At 38.9% G+C, this 24,450-nt stretch overlaps 1 protein-coding gene across 2 annotated transcripts in view; it reads left to right on the plus strand.

Moving 5' to 3' along the window:
• The window catches only part of LOC105219358 (protein serrate), a 71,614-nt gene extending 47,795 nt beyond the window's left edge, over positions 1-23,819 (plus strand). For both annotated transcript variants that reach the window (XM_011195447.3, XM_011195436.3), the window contains exons 7-17: positions 2,496-2,629; positions 3,249-3,424; positions 5,350-5,815; positions 12,160-12,732; positions 13,045-13,172; positions 16,432-16,579; positions 16,698-16,823; positions 18,245-18,340; positions 21,147-21,518; positions 21,582-22,177; positions 22,249-23,819. In XM_011195447.3, coding sequence (XP_011193749.1) covers positions 2,496-2,629; positions 3,249-3,424; positions 5,350-5,815; positions 12,160-12,732; positions 13,045-13,172; positions 16,432-16,579; positions 16,698-16,823; positions 18,245-18,340; positions 21,147-21,518; positions 21,582-22,177; positions 22,249-23,052 — 3,619 coding nt within the window. In that variant the 3' untranslated portion in view covers positions 23,053-23,819. The remainder of the gene's footprint in view (positions 1-2,495; positions 2,630-3,248; positions 3,425-5,349; positions 5,816-12,159; positions 12,733-13,044; positions 13,173-16,431; positions 16,580-16,697; positions 16,824-18,244; positions 18,341-21,146; positions 21,519-21,581; positions 22,178-22,248) is intronic.
• The last annotated feature ends 631 nt before the right edge of the window (positions 23,820-24,450 follow it).

Consider the following 24,450-nt stretch of genomic DNA (forward strand, 5'->3'; position numbering starts at 1 on the left):
TCAATCTGCAACGCCGTTGAACCAACTCATTTCTTGTGTGTTGCACGCATGCGTGTAGCTTCTAATTAACCAAGTAACGATAGTCGGCAGGTTTACGTGCAAAATATACGAGTATTGACTGATGGTTGCTGGTGATTGGCAAAGCCAAATACACACCAAGTACCAAGTACCATTGCCACTTAGCAGTGCTGCAGCATGCAGCAAGTACTTCATCTGTGGCAAGTGATAACTACGCCGGGAGAACTGCTGCCTTTTTATGTGTTTGCATATACAATTTTCTTATTTTCTCGTAGCCTTGCCACAAGTGTTTGTTTTACAACAATTTTATGGCATTCTTTGTGCCTTTCTGCGCTTGTTGCGACCGCGGCAGCAATATCATCCCATCAACGGCTTGTACTCGCACTGAATTGTCGGAAATTTATTTCTCAAACCAATTGGTGTCTAGACAAAGCAACTGTTAGTACTCAGGTGCTAAATATGTTGAGGTTTTATATTAAAAGTTGTTGAGCCTTCTTCATACCTTTTATGTTTTTATTATTATTGTTACTTTTGTATACATTTGGTGTTAATTGTTGTAGTTTCATAGCTGTCTATAAGTTCATACCTATATAGTTCTCTTTTCAATTCTGAAAAATATTTCACCTAAGATTCTGGGCGCGTTCTCTATATTTGTGTAATTGTTGGGTGGGTCTTCAGAACCTTCAGGTGGTCTGACCAATTAGCACATAGATCTCTGTTTAATTTTTGGTTCATTAACAACAGATTGAGCTACGGAGGCATACTTTTATAGTGTTTCAAGTAAATTATTCATCACATTGAAGTCATTGACCTGATTTATAGGACATTCAAAGGCATCATGACAACAAACCAAATATATTTGTGTGTGCTTTATTCTCATGTCGTTCAGCCAATTAGACTTTTTAATCCTAAAAATGTGTTCAATCACTAAATAATATTAACAAAACGCAGTTGAAACTGATTTAAGCTCATACGAAGCCCAGATACAGCTCTAAACATAGTGTTAGAGTACGAAATCTGTTATTCAACTTATTATGCCCGTGTAGATATTGGTTATAGATCTCTTATTCGATCTTAAACTGTTCAAAATCGTGGAGTTAACTCAATCATATAACCCTCTACTGAAAGATATTCGACTTTTTTGTAATAACATTGACACCAGCGCCATCTAGCCAGTGAATATGGCATGCGATCTGAGTGATAAGCGCAAAGATCACGCAAATATGCTGTTAAAGCACTTAAAGTAATGAAACAGACCACAGAAGTAAAGTTTTATCTTTCATAAAATTTTAAATACATTTTCTCTGCCGTTTATTATATAAAAAAAAACTGCTTGCCACCATTCACCGCCACATTGTTACGCGAGGCATTGAAAGATAAATCAGTGCAAAGCAGGAAATTTTAAATCAAGCAATATTAAATTATATAAAAGTAGCCGAGCGATAAGAATTTTCGATTTACTGGCCGGCATGCCGCGCTTACACTGCGCCGTTGCAACAACCTTTGCGGTGTTTAATCCTTTGCCGAACACGGCGGCGGCGGCACGCAGAACATTAAACATAATAAATCTTTAAAAAGCCATGAGCAAAGCGTTGGCACTTGCATAAACACACATGCAACATAAGAGTGGAAGCAGCATGAGGCATAAAACATGCGGCATGCTGCAGCGTGAGCCATCGCATACCGATCGCCAAAGGCAGATAAATATATTACAATATTTCGGAGGTCATCCCCAAATGCCTGGCGGCCGGCGCGGCCAGTGTAGACACAGTGTTGCAGTTCCTTGATACCCTTTTGGTTTTGTTGTTGCCGCCGTTTCGTAAGTGTTATGCAAGTGTAGCGCGACAACCGAACGGCGAAACGAATGCGCCGCCAAGTGCAAATTTGCGAGTTGCACTCCGCACTGAGTCAGCGTAACAAAATGCCGCTAAGGCCGGCAGCAAGAGCGTGCGGGCGGGTGCGGTTGCATTGCGCGATTTGTTGCATGATTCGATTCGTTTGCTCGTTAATTTAGTTGCACGTTAAGATTAATTAATTTTCAACTCATTTAAAGCAAAGCCACTGACTGTCCATTGCCTGCCACAGCATCCTTTGCTGCTCGGCTGCCCACTTTACTTGCACGGGTGTTGTGTGTTGTTGCGCGCTGCAATGTTGCACGCATGAAGACATCGTTTAATCGATTTTGTAGCATCTAAGCGCAGCGCTCAGCTCACTGCGCCACCACCATTATTAATGGTCTGCACTCCTCGGGCGCTGTCCCCTTCTTGTACGTGTATTTGTGTGTGCGCTGCGCTTGTGGCTTAAGTCTTGCGTCGTTTAAGCGCGCATTTGCCGCGACTTGGCCTTCAAAGGTACGACGCGCGCAAGCATCGCATAACTCTCTACGTGTAGTAATTTTTAATTCAACCATTTTTGCTGTTTGCTTCTTCTTCTTTTTTAACATATTCTCCTTTTTCTTGCTTCTATCATTCTTACAGATGTCGTCAGGGCTGGCGTGGACCACTCTGCAACGAGTGTATGGTGTATCCTGGTTGCAAGCACGGCTCATGTAATGGCAGCGCCTGGAAATGCGTGTGCGATACCAATTGGGGAGGCATACTATGCGATCAAGGTGAGTACAGCGTTGTTGTTTACAACAAATACATACACACACGCAGCATTCGACATGTGTTGCATGTGTTCGCGGCGCTGCGCTGCAAATTGCTTCGGTCGCTGAGGCTTCTTGCAATGCTTGTTACAGAAATCAATGCAGGCAACTGGCGAGCAATGCATTCAATTGCATGAAAATCCATCTAAATTGCAACGGTGTAGCAAGCAACAATCATTGCGGCATAGAATGCAACAACAACAACAACTGCAGCACTGTGATGCTGATAGCGAAAAAGGGGGCAGCATGGAAGCGCGTACAGTGCCGCTGCACAAGTTATGGCAAATCACACGTTTTAGCCGTGGTAATAACGCATGTTGCACATGTTGCATGTGTTGCATGTGCTACATACGCTGACGCGAAAGCAAACCAGCTGCGCTGCGCATTTTTGCTGCAAATTCTTGTTATTAATGTGGTTGTTGTTGATGTTGTTGTAGCGGACCGTGCAACGATTTTCCATGCAGTTTAATATATCGTTCGCTATCTTGCTGCTGCTTTCTTATTATTGCATTTTCTTCGTTCGTTCTTAATTTATTTATTTTTTTTCTGCTCTTTACTCCTTTTCATCTCGCCTTGGCTGCAGATTTAAATTACTGTGGCACTCATGAACCCTGCATGCACGGCGGTACCTGTGAGAACACCGCACCTGATAAATATCGCTGCACTTGCGCCGAGGGTCTGTCCGGCGAACGTTGCGAGATCGTCGAGCATCCGTGTGCGACGCAGCCGTGCAAAAACGGTGGAACCTGTGCGCTCAAAGTGAGTAACAAATTATAACAATAACAACAAAAACAAAAACAAGAAATAAAAATAAAAAAAATCAAAAATCAAAATCTTTCAAGTAGTTTTTGTAATAACAGCATATACCATATGTAACTGTGTGTGTTTAACTTGTATGAGACGCGTTTGTGTTGTTGTTGCAGCATAATAATCCACTTTGTATGAAAGCTTTTATGTTACGGCTTAAATTGAATATTTTGTGGCATTTAAGTAATGCGAAGATTATTTATGATTATTTTAAGTTATCATTTATTAGCAAAAGGATTACCTTTAATCTAGTTTAAATATATTTAGTGCCATATATTATCTCAATTCTTAAGTAAATAATCACATTAACCATTTAGATTATAAATTATAAATTATAATTATTTTTGAGTAACAAAACACAATTTTAGGTAGCATAAGAAGAACACTATAGTAGACAACTATAAAATAAGAATTTCAAATGGATAATCCTCAAATAATTCTTAAACAAATATTTTGACAGTTTAATATATAAGATAAGTTGTGTCGCTGAGCAATATTTACTGTTTTACTTTTTTTTTAGTTTATGTTTGAAGACAACTTAACAGGAGCTATTCAAAAAATTAGCTGAAAATATATCATGATATAAATCAAAAAATCTTGCATGAAATTTTTCTTGCATGTAATAAATATTGGTAATAAATATTGGCGATAGCTAGCAATAATTAATAGTCACAATTAGTCAGACATATATTTTATCGCGCGCTATCATTCAGGAAACTCATATGAAAAATATGGCATAAAAAGTATAATTTGATCTTTTTAAACTTTTCGGCTAATATTTAAACATTTTTTTTTTTTTAAAGCTTGTTTGAGACAGTTTTCATCTGTTTTTAGTTATAATTCAACAAGAAATGTCGGGTTCGGGCCACAAATTAGTGTCTGATGAAGAGTTCAACTCATAATTTTTATTAAAATACATTTAAAGAATAATAATATATAATATTTGTATATCTAATAGAATATAAACTCAAAATCATGTACGACGTGTGTTCAAAAAATAACGGGAATTTAAAAAAAGCTCCGTTTCGTTGCTTGTTCATAAATTCTTTGTTAAAAACAATACTGTAGCGATACCCCAACCGCCAGTGAGACCTTTTCCCTATTTCCAAAAAATAAAGAGAACCTTAAAGTGCCGTCGTTTTACATATGAACGAACATACGAGAAATCGCTGAAAAAGCCAAATGCTATCCTAAACATCGAGTTAAGAAGTGTTTCGATGATTCAAAGAAGCTCCCGGCATATATTCATCTTATCGAATGGATACTATTTTAAAGGCGTCAACATTAATGTAAACGAATGAATTTTTTTCAAAAACGAAAATTTCTGTTATTTTTTGAACACAGCTCATATTATTGGAGTATGAAGTTCGATTTCAGCCGGTGCCAGATTGATAAACTGCACAAGTACAAATCTACTGCAAATTTTATTAATTTTACTTGCTTGTGAGTGCATGTAAACTGATGTGAGCATGTCTATATATATATTAAGCATGAATATATGTAAGTTAGCACAGCTGTTTGTGAGAAACATATCGGTAACACAACAAGAATCAAACACACATATGCGCTTAATGTACGATATTAATGTTTATATGTATGCCATCACGCTGTTTATTACAATTTACTTCATGCACATTGCCTCATTTGACCACTACTCAATAACAAATTTTCTTTTATTTCTCTTTTCTTTGCATCTTTTTTTTTACGATTTTCCGTTGCCATTTCATGCTATGCAATTTCATGGCTGAACTTTACGGTACACAAAAACAACAACCAACACGTGTGCCGCGTCTACACACACACACGCCTTGCAACTGTTAAATCCGCAACAATCTCAACCAACAACCAACCGTCCAACCGTTCCGCGCTTGGCACAGGCATCAACACTCCCGAACGTAACAACATTGCCGCCATATCGTGCGATGCGCGGCATGAGCTCCGCAATGGGGAAACCAGTTAGTCGCCGCGACTCATTGCTAGGACTGGCAGGATTAAGCGGCGGCGGAGCGACAGCCACAACGATGTCGACTGGCGCAGGTGGTGGCGGCGATGCAGGCGATGGACGCGGCAACAGCACGAGCGCCATGAATGCACTTGCCGCGGCGGCAAAATTGCTGCCAGGCGGCGGCGGAGGTGTCGCTAATCCAGCGCTGGCCACATCCATGCTCATGCAACTGCAGCAGTATCACAGCAACGCGAATAGCGGCAGCGGCAACAGCCCGGGCACGAGCAATCTGCTGCACTCACCGCACTCGATCGGACATCGGGCGCAGCAGATATCACCGGTTGGCGAGCACACATGCGACTGCACGCCCGGCTGGACGGGACCATCATGTGAAATCAGTAAGTATTACTATGCCTATGACTATAAGTATTTATGTGTGGTTTGGAAAACTGTAGCGACGATCATCATCAGCATTGTGGCGATCGCTTGATCGCGGCGTCTGCGAGATAGTTGCGCGTGCGCGCCGCTGCAACATTGCTTTGATTTATGTTTCATACATTTCGTTCGTGTGGATTTTGCTTGCTTTTTTTATTTACAAGTTATTGTTGTTGCGACTGTGGCGAGTTATTTTCCTGCGATTAAATTGCATCTATTAGTCGCATTGACTTGAACGATCGAATCATCGCAAGCGATCGAGCGCACAATCTGTGGCTGCGCTTGGTAATTGGGAAAAGCAAAAACAAAAAAAACACACTCATTGGTATGTGTGTCTGTGGCTATGCTGGTCAGTGCAAGCCGCGAAATTAAATTAATGCAACAAAATGGCAACGAATGAAAAGCGCGTAATTGCGTTCGCAGCGGCATGCTACAAATTGCCGCACAGCCACGACCGCCTAATAATGCTTACGCGCATTTGTGGCATGCACCGCGCTTTAATTACGCAAACTTTAAGTTGGTTTACTTTGGTTGACAGGATATTTCTTCTTCTTTTTCATATTTGTCATTAAACACTCTTGAATACTTAATAATTGACTACGAAGCGCGTCTTCAGCTTAATCCTCCTTTCACCAGCCACTCGCGTTCATGACCTGCGTTTTCGCCGTTTACCAATTGCAATGTTGTTGCATGCCCCATTAACAACAACTATGTAGTACAAATCGGCTAACACCTGTTACCATTACTAATCGCATGCTAATGCCTTGCGCTGATTCCAATTCGCTCGTTCGCCAATCGATTTTTTATTATTGCCGTTCGAAAGCCGCACATTTAATATGCGATCAGCCAAAGACTGTAGGCAACAAACTTGCTTTGCCGCTGGAGTTTTTTTTTTGGCCACATTTATGCGCTTATTCGTGTCACGAGTGGTGAATGTAATCGTCGAAAATTTCACATGAAATATGTGCGAAAAGGAAAATTCATTAAAATAAGATTTCGGATTTTAAATGAACGCGCCGCATGCACTTGGCGACTCGGCAGAGTACTTTCGAATTTAATATTTGTTGCTTATTATACAAGACACTCTCGTGAAATGCAAAGAAAAAACTGAAAACACACACATGTGTGTGTCTGTGTAAGTGAAATGCAAAAAAGTTGACCTGCGCACCGCCACTTATGACTAATTGCTCGGCTAATGTTGGACCGAATGCCAGCGACCTGTGCAACAAACGCACATGTGACTTTGTCTCCACCGCCTTTGCAGGCAACAAACTACAACAAATATAACAAACAAATATTCATTTTTTCTCTTGCTTGACTTAAGTATTTGCTTTTGTGCTTATATGCATACGAGTACATCGCTGTGGCTTGCGGCCTTTGCTTCGGCAGAAATGCATCACTTCCCAACAACGACTGAACGTGTCACAAGTATGAAATATGTCTACAAACATTGCCATTGCAATAACAAAATAACAACAACATAAGCAGCGATCGCATCAAGATAAATCTTAACACATTTTGGTCACTTAAGATTTTTGTCATGTTGTTGCAAGTGAACAACTTAAGCGCTGTTTAAAGCATACGTTTTTGAGGTGTGATGTATGGCATTGTGATGAGCTGAGCCGGCATGAAAATGTGCGTTATGAATAACAAATGATGACAAGATTACACGCGCAAAATTTTCCAGAGAAATTAGAAATGTTGTCCCTGCCACACATAACATGTGATATTTTAAGCTTTTTTTTAGCTTATTGTCTGCTAACATTTTTAATGGAAAAAAAAACTGGAAAGTCTGTAAACCATTACTAGAGCCCTTAAACCACCCTGAGAACTTGGAAGAGCTTTGTGAACAAAAAAAAAATTATTAGGGAAGCGATTAAAATCGATTAATTAAGGGTATTAACCACGTACCATAAGGGTCATTAAGTGGTTAAAGCGCTATAAATTTCGATTAAACAAATAAAATCGATGAAATTCTAAACTAATTGTGCTAAAAATAATGGAAGCTGTACTTCTACTTCTTCAGAATTCAAACCTTTATCCTTTATATTTCAAGGTGTGTTCCAAAAATAACGGGAATTCGCAAGGAATTTCGCAGGTTTTGAGAGTCATAGACAAATGAATATCGTTTTTCTTTTGTTTTTCAAAAAACGAAAATTCCCGTTATTTTTGAACAAACCTTGTACTTCTACTTCTTCAAAATTTAACACTCTATCTGTCGTTTTTACTTTATATTCAAAGCATAATTCTAAGAGAGGCCTTGGATAATATCAAGTTCAATATTTTTAAGTGTCTTTTATTCTATTTTACTAATATATTAAATACTCTTGGGTATCCCTCTCAGCCTTACTTGGCTCTTCTCATCAAAATTTCATTAGTTTCCCTTGTAAATGTCACCAAAGTAGCCGAAAAAACTCTCTACAACAAATTTCTAAAATAAATACTGATCTTGAGACCCTGCCTTAGTTTAATTATTTTATTATTAATTTCATACACTTTCGATTTGCCTCCCGAGCAATAGAAAATCGGTGAATTTCCAGCGAAATTAATGAGAAATTAAGCTGCCATGTCGCTGATATCACAAATGTTTGTAAACTGTTTTTTATTCACAACAAAAATGGGTACAACAAAAACATGTTCCCTTTTTTTGCGTGTACGAGTGTATTTGCCGCATGTAATGCCACAAATCACATGAAAATGTAACATGCTGCTCGCGAGTAGCAAAAAGTGGCAACAAAATGACTACAAAACGGACGCGTCCGTTGATTTGACTTTTAAAGCGATTTGTAAGCGCTACAAGTGGACTGAGCGCAAGCAAACAGATTCAGCCTGAGAGATTCTAACACACAAACATTAAAGCACAAATACGCGCTTGTGTGTGTGAGTGTATGTAAGTGAACGCGCAAATGAAGCGCACGCAACCAAAGACGCAGAGCCCAAGTGCCATTTCACTTGTCAGCCATCCAGTCAGCTTGCATGTGTATGTGTCTGTGTGTGCAAACAGTGAACTTTTTGTGTACGCTTATGACAAATGAGAGGGTCTTGTCAAGAAGGTGTTAAAAGCATTTTTGCTTTATGCCGAGCACTTGCCTCTTATTGTTGTTATTATTACATACATCTTCACTGTTGTTGTTATTGTTGTTGGTAGTTAGAGTGTGTTTGCTAGTATTTTTGTATTTGTTTTTTATCATCGCATCTCCATTGCTTCGATGCAGCATCCGTGCCGTGTGCGACTTTCAAGCCTCTGCCGCTCTGCTGTGGACCGAGGCTCGCATGCTACACTTGCTTTTATATTATTTGCCTTCAATTTCGCTTTGAATTCACCCGTGCGCCCGCGTCTTGCCGCTTCAGTTCGTCAACTTTTGTAAGTGGCATTCAATGGGTTTGTAAATAGTATAAACAGCGCTTTGATTTTTCTCCATTTGCTCGGCGACACTGTAATGTCAAAAGACGCGGTAAACAACGCAGTCAAATATGATAAATGAAACAATGCCCGTTCGTATTTGCCGAACGCAAATAAAATTAAAAGTTTTGAAATTTATGTATTTTCTGTATCTGCTGAAAGTGTCATTGTTGGAAAAAAATAAATAAAAAATATTATTGCTCGTGCGTTTCTACTAATAAATTGTACAAATACATCCGAAAAGTTGATATATTTTGCTACATTTAAGCTGCTATACTGTCAAATAAAAGTACGAATACAATTGAAATTTTTATTTATCAAAAAAAAAAATATATGCAGTCATATCATTTTTATGGTATTTACGCCAATTTTAGTATTGAAAAATATAAAATTAAATTTTTCTATAATTTACACTTTCCAACAAAATTGTGGGTAATAAATTTGCTTCACTTCTTGGTATTAACTTCAGTTTTTATAGACTGTGACAAAAACCAATGAAGAGTACTGAAAAAAATCATCGGAAGGTTCCTCGGAAGAATTCGAAAACATCGATCTGGTCCGTGTATTACTTTCTTCAAACTCGTTATTGTTCGATTGGCACATAAATTTGATCTCTACTGCTAAATTTATCTAGAAGACAGTAAGAATTTTTTTTTAATTTTCTTTCAGCAATTATTGTATATTATATTAAATTAGTAAAGAAAGGCTAAGTTCGGGTGTAACCGAACATTTTATACTCTCGCAATTTATTTATTTAACTTTATTTATATTATATAATACACAATTTGACCCACATATTCATCATATATATTGTATAAAGTCCATTGAAAGTTGGAAACCCTAATATTAGGTTAGAAGCACCGACGTCCTCATGTTCAATACATGGGGCCTTGAAAACCTATGATCCGATTTCGGCGATTTTTAGAATGGGGCTTCCACACTATAAAGGTAGTATTTGTGCAAAGTTCTGCATCGATATCTTCACTAGTGCTTCCTTTATATATTGTAAAGTTAACGATTCAGATCGTCTTCAAAGTTCTGGTATATAGGAAGTTGGCGTGGTTGTGAAGCGATTTGGCTTATTTTCACAACATATCATTGGGATGTAAGCAAACTATTACAAACCAAGTTTCATTGAAATCGGTCGAGTAGTTCCTGAAATATGGTTTTTGACCCATAAGTGGGCGATGCCATTTTCCATTTTTTCGTTACTGAGTTAACTCACTTTTAGTAAGTTTCAACATGACCTTTGTATGGGAGGTGGGCGTGGTTATTATCCGATTCCAACTATTTTCATGGTGTGTGGTGGGGTACGTAAGAGAACTGACTGCAGAAAGTTTGGTTTATATAGCTTTATTGGTTTGCGAGTTATATACAAATAACCGATTTGGGGGCTGGGCCACGCCCACTTTCCCAAAAAGATTACATCCAAATATGCCCCTTCCTAGTGCGATCCTCTATTCCAAATTCTACTTTTATAACTTTATTTATGGCTTAGTTATGACACTTTATGTGTTTTCGGTTTTCGCCATTTTGTGGGCGTGGCAGTGGTCCGATTTTGCCCATTTTCGAAAGCAACCCTCTCATGGTCCCAAGGAACGTGTGTTCCAAGTTTCAACAAGATATATCAATTTTTACTCACGTTATCCGTTGCACGGATGGACAGACAGACATTCGGATTTTGACTCACCTCGTCACCCTTATCATTTTGATATATATAACCCTATGTCTAACTCGTATAGTTTTATGACTTACAAACAACCGTTATGTGAACAAAACTATAATACTCTCTTAGCAACTTTTGTTACGAGAGTATAAAAATAGCCGCCAAACAGATTTAAAGTATTTTTAATCTTGACTAACGAAACTTAACTGACCTAGCTGTTCACTGTACTCAGTTTTCAAACCAATTTAAATATTTCTTAATACAAAGATTTTCTGAAGATAAACCCGATTTTAGTAATTGTTAGATGTAATAATAGCTAGTTGGGAACTACAGACAATTTTAATATTGCTTTCAACAGCTGGAGTCTTCTCTTCTTCAACCAATTCTTTACAAAGATCTCCGATGATAATTAAATAGAATAGTTAGTGCCATAAACAATTACAGGACCTTTTAATTTCAAATAAATTTCATACATAATATATGAAACTGAGAACACTTAACCCGATCCCTTGCCCAGCATATCCAACCAATGTAGGTTCGTGTCATGAGTCTTTCGTTCGTCCAACTGCGCACTTGAGTGGAATTCAACAACAATTTGCCTATCGCAAATCGAAATCGAACAGGGCAAAGCATGCTTAATTGTGTAATACTACATAGGGGTAACAAATGTAAACACACGCCTACTTGCCGCTACAACAACGACAATGAAAAGACAAAAAAATTATTGTAAATAAATAAAGATAACACAAGGAGCGAGCGAGCGAGCGACAACACTTCAAATGACAGAAATAAATAAATAGTAGCACAAATGCAAACATTCGATTTCCAACAACAGATAAAAGTGTCTCACTGCCGCGATACTTAAGTACTTGTAGCCACAACATGCGAGTACTCGTACATGCTACGTATGTGTTCGAGGAGCCACTTGATTTGTGCAGCTTCCACGCTGGCCGCCGCAGCGAAGATCTCACGGCTGCCACATCATTCAAGCATCAGGCGATCGCTTCGGTCCAGCTGCTGGTCATACACGAATCTACATGTGGGCACACAGCCACCGCAACAACAATAACAGCAATTACAACAATAACAATAGCAAAGAACATTAATAGACAATGTTGTATCAGCGATTCGTATCGCGCGAATGCCACAAAATAGTTATAGAGAAAAACTAAAATAAAAAAAAAATAAAACTTCAACTCATGCTTTACTATATTACCTTTTACCCCTACTCTCTGTAGATATCGACGAATGCGCTGGCGGTCCCTGCGAACACGGTGGCACTTGCATCGATCTAATCGGCGGCTTTCGCTGTGAATGTCCTCCCGAGTGGACAGGCGATGTATGTCAATTTGATGTAAACGAATGCGAGGTACACTACACCACTACAACAACAACAAACGGCAACAACAACAATCAACAACTAAACAATGGCGCTGGCACATTGGCGGACGCGATTTCATCGGCAACCTCTTCAGCGGCGTTGATTGCCGCCATAAGCGCTGCGTCATCGTCCACAGCTGCCACAGCCGCCGCCAAGGCAGCGCTGCAATCGCAAGCGGCAGCTGCGGCCAATGCCACGGTCATTAGAGCAGCAGCAGCAGGAGCGTCGCCGGCCAGCACAGTGGGCCCATGCATAAATGCGCAACAGTGCGTCAACCTGCCCGGCTCCTTCTCTTGTGTCTGCCTCGAGGGTTGGGGTGGACCGACGTGCGCGCAGAACCTCGACGACTGTGTGGGCCAGTGCAAGAACGGCGCAACCTGCATCGATTTGGTGAACGATTATCATTGTGCGTGCGCAACCGGCTTTACAGGTGAGTGCGGAACCGAACGCTATCAAAGAGCAATAATAATTATATTTATTTCAATGTGTATGTGTGTGTGTGTATATAATATGTAGCTAATCATAAAATATGTGGCAAATAATTTCGAAAGTCCGTCCACAGTCGCCTTGGGTTATACTAGCGGCGCGCTGTGAGTTGGGCGTCACAGCAAGCCACTTATTTTTTGATTGGCTTTACGCTTTGTTAGAATGATTTGGAATGCTTTCAATTTTTGTAAATACGTTTGTACCGTTACTCGTTACTTATAATATTTGTGTCTGCTTATTTCGGTTTGTTTTTTAGGTCGCGACTGTGAGACCGACATAGATGAATGCGCTAACTCGCCGTGTCGCAATGGTGGCGAATGCGTGGACTTGATTGGCAAATTCAAATGTATCTGTCCGCTGGGTTACACCGGTTCGCTATGCGAGGTAAATGAATTTTTTGTTATATAATAACCGTTATTTTTGTGGGTACAAAAACCGAATTAAGTAGGTTGTGAAATTGCAAATATGTCGCGCAGTCAATTAAAAAAAAGAGGAGTTGGAATTGTTTATAACGGTACAATATGGAATTTACTTTATTTTTTTTATTTATTTATGTTATACATTTTTTTTAGAAAAAAAAAAATTTGAAGGAACGAAATAATAAAGTATTGCAAGTAATATATCACCAAAGGCAATATGGTTGAAAAAGTGATCGATTGCGATTATTATTGTGTTTTGTAAAGAAATTTGCTCATTAAATTTATTTTTAAAATTTAAAATATTATAATAATTTAACTCTTTTAACCAATTTACGTGTGTTCAAAAAATAACGGGAATTTTTGTTTTTGAAAAAAAGATTTATTCATTATTATTTATTAATTGGAAATAATGTAAAATTTCGCGTTTCAAAATTCCCGTTATTTTTTGAACACACCTAAAAATCATATTTTTTGCTTTGATAATTAAGAATGAAGAGCATAAGTATACTTAAGAGAGTTGCGAGTATTTAATTTTTTTTATATTTAATACAAAGATTTTTAGAAATACAAAGTTGACAAGTAAATTTTATATCTGAAGTGTAGAAATTGAAAATTGAAAAAATTGAGTTACTCTTTTTTAGCCTCATATTTAAGTGAAATATTCCGAAAAGTTTCGCGCTTAAGTGTTTTGTGGCTATTTGAGCGCTAAATACACTGCTTCAAATCTTGCCACAGCTCTTCTAGTTTCTTTTTCGAAATTTCCAAACTGCTTGCCTTTCGCTTATAATTTACCTATCAACACTTCAGACAAACAAAGCCCTAATGAAGTACTCAATTTGAAGTAATGCCATTACTTAAGAGTCCAAAGCACACAGCATGGTGCGCTAAGCACATACAAAACATTCTTTTTTTCCATTATAATCTTAAATATTTCATTGAGCACAGCAAAAGGCAATATTCTTGCCTTGAATTTGTTGTGTGATTTGTCTTCAAGCTGTGCTTACGCTCAAATTGCCATTGTGTGGCAAGTCTTAAGCAAATTAATGCGTTTTTGCATTTTGTATGTGAGTCAGTCAATGTTGGTTGACTAGAATTGTTGCGGATTAAGGTTTTCAAAATTTATTGATTTCTCAATGAATCAGAAAATTCTCCAAACAAATTGTTGTATATACTTTTTGTCTCTGTAAAAGCTCACTCTCGGCACATATTGCCTTAGAACGCTTTTCCTTTTCCATATGCCACAACAACATTCCAGCAACAATCATCAACCGCATCAAAGTATCGAATGACAGTGAAAATCTTTGATTTCCCTCACATTTCGGCTCGTTATGTTCGCTGCTTTGACTTGTTTTCTTATTTTCTAATCAAAGACACACACACACACACACACACAAGTACAACATTTAAGCTTCGTTCTGAGCTCCTCAGCACTGGGTCGGCACTAGGTGTTGCGGTTCAATGGCAAACAACGGTTTCTCTGCCGTGTCTTCGATTGCCGCAGGTAGCTCCGTAAGAGTAACGGCGGCAGCCCCAACAGTGCCGCATGCCGCAGACTCCTCGCCGTACGCTTGCCAACACTTTGAGTCGGCACACACACACATGCGCTTGAGTTAGTAGTACCGAGTGTGTGTCTGTCTGTCTGTCATATGAATTCGAAGGCTTTAATGCCTTTTAACACTAATCGCATTACGAGCAATCAATTGTGATGAGAATATAAAAATATATATGTATGTATAAAACACATGAACGACCTGAGTATAACGAATCAGCCAACCAAATAATCAACTTGAGGCAAAAAACCAAAAAAAAATACACAAAACAACAACAACAAAATAAAAACAAAAACAATAATACACGATGGCATGAAATATTTGTAGCAAGTTTTTTGGGATTTTCTCACGTGTTCGTTACTGTGGAGGGCAACTGGTGTTGTTGTTGTTGCTAGAAAAGTTTAAATTCATCCGTATTTGTTATATATTGTATAAACGGTTGTAAATTTGTGCTGCTTTTGGTATTTGTTTTCTGATTTTTTTTTTATTATTTTGCTGCTTCTTTTTATTCATTTTGTATTCTTTTATTTCGAATCGAAATTAAAACTAAAACTCATCATTTTTCGGGGTGTTAATGAAATGTGGAGATTTATGCGCATTCAAAGCGATTTTATGTTTGTCTGATGAACTGGGTCGTTCGGGATTATACTCGCGTATGCGCTAGATGGCTAGAATGGCAGCAGGAAATGAGTATAAATTTTTTAGTTAATGAAAAATACGTCATTAACCAGCGTTTGTTGTTGTTGTTGTTTATGCATGCAGATGATCGCTTGCCACTATATAGTGATACATATCGATACATGTGTTTATGTAAATTGAGCTCAATCCAAGTGGCGTAAAATGAAGTTGGGGGAATGAGTAGCGACAGTGGCAAGGGTTTTTTGAATTTTGCTTCTGATTTCTGTGGGGCGTTCTCGCATTTAAATGCGCGCCACAGTCGTGAATGAATAAGATTTTGCAAACAGCACTGCTATTAGTCATTCACCGGGTGATTTCATTTTAGTATTTATGTGAGTTCGATTTGAATATTTATAGAAATTTCAAATTAAATATGGTTTTATGATTACTAAGCTGATATTACAAGTAAAATCGATAGCTAAAATAAGTCAATCTGTATAATATTGAGAAGTACAAGTATATATAGAAGAATAGTGTATATAGAAATGGAGATTCGAACTTAGAATAATTCATATTTGGAAAAAAGTGGTTCTAGTAGTTCATGTGTTCTTGCCTTTTCTCTCACAACACACCCACCAACCAACCATAGGTTTAAATTAATACTCCTAAGCAACCGATATTTCAATAAAAATCTTGATGTAGAGATATCAAAAATTAATGATCACTCGTTATAATGCGCGCCGAAAAGCTTCTCGAACTCAATTTTTGATATAGCCTTTAGCTTTCTCAGCGATTTCTCTTTAGCTTTAAGCTTCTTTTAATTCTTGTAAATAGGAAATCATATCTGACATAAAATAACAAAAACAATAATAGAATTTTGACAATTTGTCTTTTGGATTTTTAATATTCCCGTTATTTTTTTAACACACCCTTACGATTGTAGAACAAAGTTTTTAAAACTAAAAAAATATATTTTATTTGCAATAACATTACATGAATATTTAAATAAATAACAACTTATAAAACAAATCAATAAAAATCTTAACTCACTTTCAGGAGGCCAAAGATCATTGCACACCCTCGCCATGCCTGCAAGGTCGCTGTCTCAACACACCTGGCAGCTATTACTGTCACTGTCCACCGGATCGCGCGGGAAAGCATTGCGAACAAATACGGCCACTATGCTCTCAACCGCCTTGCAATGGTAAGTAATAACAAAAACAATAACAACAACAATATTATTAGAATACAAAATATTATTAAGCGCAAATATGCCGTTAGCACTTACTATATTAATAAATTTGTGTAATTTCTCACCACAGAGGGCTGCTTCGCCAATGCGACAATGAATGCGTTGCCGTGCAGCGGCCATGGCACTTGCGAGATCGGCGATGTGGGCACATTCTGCAAATGTCATGTGGGCTACACGGGCACCTTCTGTGAGCACAGTAAGTAGAACCAATTCAATTACAACAAAATATAAGAAAAATAAGCGAAAATAAATGGCAACATTTGTAAAAGCAACAAAAAAAACATAAGACTTAAGCAGCAAACTTTATGCGTCGCATACAACATTGCCACTATTTACACGCAAAAACGTAAATCCATAATTAACCGCAGCGCTAATAGCAATCTGAACGCAAACAGTTATAAAATTAATCATTATTCAATCATAATAAAAGCATGTGAGAGCAGGCAAAGAAACAGAGACATAAACAAAATACTTTCCCACCATTTGAAGCGCTTGCGCTTGAGAATTTGAATTGAAGCGCTTGCCAGCCGCGCTTATTGGCTGATTGAAAAATGTAAATGCTGTATCTGTTCCGAAGCTTTAAAGGGGGCAATAAAAGTGGAAATAAAATGAACGCGGCTGACTGAGGTGTAATCAAACATGGTAAACGCTGCGGAAGTGTGGCCCAGCCTAGAACAATGCCAGACACTTTATTTCCTCGGAAAGCGTCCACACATTCGTGAGTTAATAAATCAATGGAACTGCAGAGCTCAGTAGAATTCAGCAGCACAGTGCATGCGAAAAATGCAACACTTCGCTGAGGCATTTACATTGTAAGAGACTCCTTAAGAGACTGATGGAGAAAATGTAGGCAAAGAAACTTGAGAAATCGATACTGTATTGAAATCAAATGGAGAGAATATGTGTACGCGATCGCATGTGCTTCAATTTCATTTGAGGCCGCATTGAAATTTAACCCAAAATAAGCGCTGTTAACACGCGAAACGAAAGCGAAGACGATTGCAAATATGTGTCTATATGTGTAGAGCACAAAAATGTTAATTAAAATTTTTTAAATTCATCCCGACCAGCTTAACGTAAAGTCACTAAATGAGTCAGCCGAGCGCTGAGCAAAGGAAAAAGTAGGCGGCGCTGGTGGGGAGCTGCCGCTTGGCGAATGCCGAAAAGCCAAACAAGCTGATGGACATGCAAACACACATACAACAAACATACACAGCGGCTTTATCTGGCAGCAGTCGACCAGGATATTAGCGCACAACAATGGACCACGTCAGTGCTGAGCGCCAAGCGTCGAGAGCCGCTGAAGATGTTGCATGTCCACCATGTCGACTGCTGCTAAGCCACACAAAACCCAATTAACTCGCCAGCGTGAATATGCAGCAACAACTCGGCGGCTTTTTTACATTTTTTGTTGCCACATTTCGCTTTTTTCCAACGCTTAATTTCGAACGCGGTCGGTACCAACTCGTGTCCTTGCATGTCTTCTAGTTTACATACGTTTGCTTGTCTGTTTCTTAGTTTTTTTTTTTGCTTTTGTCTTATTTGTTTTCTTTTGTGTTTTTTGTTTGCTGCACCACTGACGTTCTCGTTTTGTTTGCTCTTCTTTCTTACTTGCAGATCTAAATGAGTGCTCGCCAAATCCTTGTCGAAACGGTGGAATTTGCCTGGATGGTGATGGTGATTTTACATGTGAATGCATTTCGGGTTGGACAGGTAAGCAAATACACGACTACTACAAGTGTATTCTAGGCGGTGTGGGAGGGTAGGGAGAGTTGAAACTTGACTTCGGAAATATAGCAGGAATTCAGTGCGGAGGTGGCATTAATGAGCTGGTATTCGCGAGAAATGCACTTTTTTCCTTTTGTTGCGTTTTTTGTGTCTCGAGAATGTCTGCAACAAGTGTAACTCAATGGAAATTGAGGACTGTCTTACTTTTTAATATCTATTGAAAACCAAGTTCGTTGCAACAAAAAAAACGAACAATTTCTCATATTCTCATCATTTAGCACCCACACTTGAACTCCAAGACTTAAGCGACAAACTCGGCTGCAAAATATTGTAGATTTGATTAATCGAAAGTGAAAGGTCGCCATTTATATTCACATATGTGTCACACGCTGACTTCTTGCATAATTAAGCCACTAATATGCCCTAGCTTATTTGCTATTTCCCTCTAAGTATGATAAATATGGGTTTGAAATAACAGTATTTGAATTAAGCACAGCCGCGTAGCGCTCTCAAATTGATTATGCAAATGATCTACTTTATGCGCAGTGTTCAACGCGTTCACGCTTAATTAATTAGCAATAGTTTGTGGGAAAAATAATTTGGATTAATGTCTTTGCTAATTCACATTGAAAGCGTTGGCGATTAAAGAAATGAAGGTTGGAGTGAAGCCAAATATTTGTTTTTTTTTTTAATTTTTAATTTTATTTGTATTTTAAGTTAAGAACTCGAAGGTGATCGGAACAAATATTTGAAAGTTATTTAGATTAGGTCTTAGTTATTTGGTCGAACTTCACCACATATTTCTCAATTCAGATGTGTTAAAAAATAACGTGATTTTTAGTCGCTAAAAGAGCCAAATATTGTCCCAAATATCGAATTTGAGACCGTGCCAAAACCGTGTCATAAGTACTTAATATCGAATGGGAACAATTTTGAAGACGACAATATTAGAAAATAATATTTTTTTTTCAGAAAAACGAAAATTCCCGTTATTTTTTGAACACTTAATGTTCACATTTTACATGATCTAATAAAGTACTCTGGTTTGAGATATAAAAGACTGCCTGATTCTGTTCCTCGGAATGTATTTTCGATTTGCAACCCTAGTCTGGCTTACAGGACTATTATAATGTAAATTTCCTTTCAATATTCAGTAATATCTTATTCGAAATTCTATCATTAACTGTAAATCGTATTTGAAATGCTTTTCCCGTCATACGACTACTCTGGCAGTTATAGTACCGTTAGTCTGAAAATGGATTAACTCTCATTGAAATGGGATTTTATTATTATAAGGACCTCACATAATTTTCATTCAAAAACGATGAACAAATAGCGGGTTACACATCCATATACCAAAAAATGTTGCATGAGTCCAACACCCATCGAATTTCCTAGCGACCCTCTCAAGCAGCCACTTTCATTTGCACCTTCAGCAGTGGCTGCTGTCGATACCTCGTACACCTTCTACATTCGTATGTGCCTGAGTTTGTGCCGATCGATGTGCGATTTTCGACTGAAATCCACACCATGCAAGAATCAAACCAAGCGAAAAAATACAACAAAAACACAAAATAAAGAAATACAGAAATACAAAATATTTTAATTAAAATTTCCTAATCGTGTGTGAAGTGTTTTTATCTGATGTTGGGATCATTCGCCGCCGGATTCATTTAACCTCATATCGTTTTGTCTCTCAAGTCAGTGCATGCGAGTGTGCATGTGGGCAACCGTCCGTCCTTAGAGCACTGCGCGTTCACTTGCCGCCGCTTCGCCCGCACTAAACTCCACCGCATTGCAGCGCCTCAAGTGGCTGGCGAGCGTTTGCGCTCACTTACAAATCCGTTGTCTTGTTTGGTTGTGTTAAACTTGAAAGCGAATTAATACGAAACGCAAAGATCGCGTTTCCAATTGCCGTTTCGTGTTCGAATGTACGAATCTCTGCATTGCCTGCCTGCCGTTTGGTGTTGGTGGCCTTCCGCCCGCCTCTCGGCAACAGTCCGCAACCAAGTTGCAGCACATCCTAAGTTTGCAGCAGCCGCAAGCAGCAGCCAGCAGTAGCGGCGGTGGCAGGATGTGACAGTAAAGTAATAAATTGCATTTCGTTTCTTGTACGCCGATTTGTAGCGCTGATACACATGCATATCGCGAAGCGAACGACGGCGCATGCGTGCATGTTCGTACATTCGTTCGCTGTGCTGTTTGGCAAATGTTCGCTGTACGTACGAGTACAAGTGTATGCCAATTGAGATGGCACCAAATGAGCTGGCCAGTGGTCAACTTACGGGCATACAAAGTGTGCGCGATGGTGTCGAAAAGTTAGTTAGGATATAGCCCTGAGAAATAATTTAAAGAATTTGTTCAATTGCCTGCGAACAAGGTAAATTTACACCGAATCGAAAATAATTTATTCATTTAATATTGGCCATAGCGTCAGCTTAGGACTCGGCTCTGTAGATGGCTACTAGATGTCGTGCGCTTCAGTCGGACTCTCTGCAGACGACAATTAAATGTCAATACTTAAGTTTGTAAATATATTTGTTGTAATTTGGGATCAAGTAAACTGGGGATCAAGTTTAGAATGGCAACAATTTTAATGAGCTAACTTGCTAACGTTTAGCTAATAAAGTGATTAGTTACAAGACTCTGAATTGCAAGCTCAAAAGCATTTAAATTTTTAACTGTCGAAGAGTTTGTCGCATACTTAAGGGATAACAACAATAATAGACACTACTAATAAAGATCGAGAGAAAATCCAACTGACCTCATTAATCTTACTCTTCCATTACAGGTAAACGCTGCTCGGAACGTGCCAATGAATGTTATGGTGGACAATGTCAAAATGGTGGCACCTGCCTCCCCAGTTCCACCGAGAAGGGTCTGCAATCGCACTGCCGCTGTACGCCCGGTTGGCATGGTGTCTACTGCGATGAGCCAATCGACCAATGTAGCGGACAGCCGTGCCACAATGGCGGCACTTGTGAATCAGGCACCGGTTGGTTCCGCTGTTTGTGCGCACAGGGCTTCTCCGGACCAGATTGTCGCATTAACGTGAATGAGTGCTCGCCGCAGCCTTGTTTGGGTGGTGCCACTTGTATTGATGGTATTGGTGGCTTCACTTGCATTTGTCCGCCAGGTCGACATGGCTTGCGATGCGAAATTCGTAAGTCAAAAATTAATATACAATAAAACGATTTGTTTCACTAATAATTTTCTTTTATTGCAGTGCTTTCTGATCCCAAGTCTGCTTGCATCAACTCTACCAATACGCTCTCGCCCTATCATGCTTTGAATCAGAGCCAAGGCGACTGGTTAGAGCTGGCGCTCTCTGGCAGTACCGAGGAGTACTGTAATGCCTGCATCTGCGAGAATGGCACATCGCGTTGCACGAATCTCTGGTGTGGTTTGCCGAATTGCTTCAAAGTGGATGCCGCTACGAAATCTTCAAATTTATCCGGTGTGTGTAAGCAGCACGAAGTGTGCGTGCCAACAGTGAATGAGGCCTGTCTCTCTCCGCCATGTGCTGTGCGTGGTGACTGTCGTGCGCTGGAGCCCTCGCGTCGTGTGGCGCCGCCACGTTTACCCGCTAAACCGGAGTGCTGGCCCAACCAAGCGGTTTTGAATGAGAACTGTGCACGTCTTACTATACTGCTGGATTTGCAGCAAGTTGGGGAGGGTTCGTCCGTCGAGGGGCTTTGTTCGGTGATACGCTTTCTATTGGCTTCAAAACTGGTGAAGCTGCCGCGCGACAACAAAGATGCTATGTTGATTATAATTTGCGATCTGAAAATGGGCACAAATGATACCATCGAAATGACTGTGGTAAGTAGTGGACTTATTCAAAATTAATGGCATATCTGTTTTCTAACTCCATATTTATTTTTTTACTTTAGTCATCAACAAAGTCAGCAGACCCGCAGTTGCCCACCACAGTCGGTCTACTCGGTGAGCTGCTTTCCTCCCGTCAGATTAACAGCTTGCAGCGCCGCAAAGAACTGCGCAATGCTAAATTCGCGCCTTTGGTCTCAATACTAGAGGTCAAGGTAGAGACTGCACTCGTTGCAGAAGGCAATCACAGCAGTCTACTAATTGGCATACTCTGTGGCATTTTCATCGTGCTAATTGGCTGTGCGGTATTTATAACGCTTATGTGGCGCCAACGCTTACATCCACGTTCTACGTCGGGCATAAATCTTACACCCTCCATGGATGTCTCGCGTCATGAGGAGGAGAAATCGAATAATCTGCAAAATGAAGAAAATCTGCGTCGCTACACAAATCCGCTCAAGGGTTCGACCAGTTCTTTGGGACGCACCAATGGCATGGAACTTAGTCTAAACCCCTCACCAGAACTGGCAACTGTATCGTCGCTTGTGGCCGCGTCCACCTCAGCGCTGCATCGCTCACAACCTCTCTATCCAGCTAATTGTGGCGAATCGAATTTCGACTGCGAGCTGGAAGTTAGTGCGACCGGCAGCCGAACCAATGCGACAAGCAAAACCGAACTACACCACGCACACGTGCAAAAGCGCAATTCACAAATCTTGCTGCATAAAACACCCAATTCCGACATGAAGAAGAACACCGTCGGTTCGCTGGATAGTCCGCGAAAGGATTTCGGAAAGAGATCAATCAATTGTAAATCGATGCCACCGCCCGCTAACGAAGAATCGGACGTGCTCACCGTGGTGGTGTAGTACACGACCGAACTGGCCGTTGAGGCGACAGCGTGCATTTGAGCCAATGATCTCAGCATATCTACCGAATGAACTAGCAAACTGTAGGTTTAAATAAATTCCGACTTTCTGTGCACATAGATGAGTGTACGTCCGGCGCAATAAATACGGAGGGAACGAATTTCCTCACTTAAAAGCCGACAACAAGCGACCGAAAGTTTACTTAATCAATTGTTTATGAATTACGACTGTTTCGAAACTTTTTTACGAAACTGAATATTTAACTCGAAGCTAGCAATATGCAATAGTTTAACTTCTAAGTAGTATAATTAAATTAAATCTCAACTTAAGTTTTAGCAGTAAGTGCCAGTGTAGTGTTATGGAAGTTTGAAGATAAATATTTATAATAAGGCGTTAGTATAGTGCATATAATGTTGAGTTTGAAAATCCTACAGTGTGTGATATTATAGAATAAAACAATAACAAATAACAATATGAATAGTTAAATATGTAATTCTAAACTAAAATTAAAATCCGATTGTATTAAGCTATATTTTAGTAAATATAAAAAAATATAAAAAAACATTATTGTGGTTAAATTGGTTGTAAATATAATTAAAGTTAGTAAAAAAGAGTGTGTGTAAATATTAGCTTTAAAATATTAGTTAATATTATTTGAAAATTCCAAGTTACTTTTTAATAGTTTCTAACACATAAAAATATATTTTTTTTTTAATTTGATTTTGTTTAAACTTTTTCATGCTTCCATATTTTATTAGGTTTGTTAGACATCTCTAGGCTGCAATAAAATATTTAATTTAATAGTTATAAGCTTTAGTTAGCCATTATTTATATTGATTATACATTCGTTTTTGTAAATGATATTGGCATAAGTAATTATTTTTAAATAATCGCTTTGATTTTATACTTTAGAACTTTTATTACTTTTATAAATAAATTTGTAAAAAGCAAGAAATAAAGTAAAAAAAAATAAAAATGTTTTTACCATCAAATATTTATTGGATAGCTTCGAAAATGATAACCGCCATTTGGTATAGAGTCGATTCAGCACCGTTCGCAGCATCTCGTACTGACGTATGGAACGACTCAAACTGGCTCAAAGTGTATGTAAACATGATAAAATGCCGCATTTCGGACGAAGAGCAACCTGAAGAGATTCCAAAGCAGTCATTTCAGACAACGGTTTGGTGTGATTTGTGAGCCGGTGGAATCATCGGTCCATATTTTTTCAAAATGATGCCGGTGAGAACGTGACCGTCAATGGCGACCGTTGTCGCGCTATGATAACCGACTATTTTATGCCTGAAATAGATGCTCGCGCTCTCAGCGACATTTGTTTTCAATAAGACGCACTCAACGGCTGGACCATCTGAGACGTAACAGCGGCCAATATTTGAA

Source organism: Zeugodacus cucurbitae, chromosome 2 (genome assembly GCF_028554725.1).
Source record: "Zeugodacus cucurbitae isolate PBARC_wt_2022May chromosome 2, idZeuCucr1.2, whole genome shotgun sequence".
Taxonomy (NCBI): domain Eukaryota; kingdom Metazoa; phylum Arthropoda; class Insecta; order Diptera; family Tephritidae; genus Zeugodacus; species Zeugodacus cucurbitae.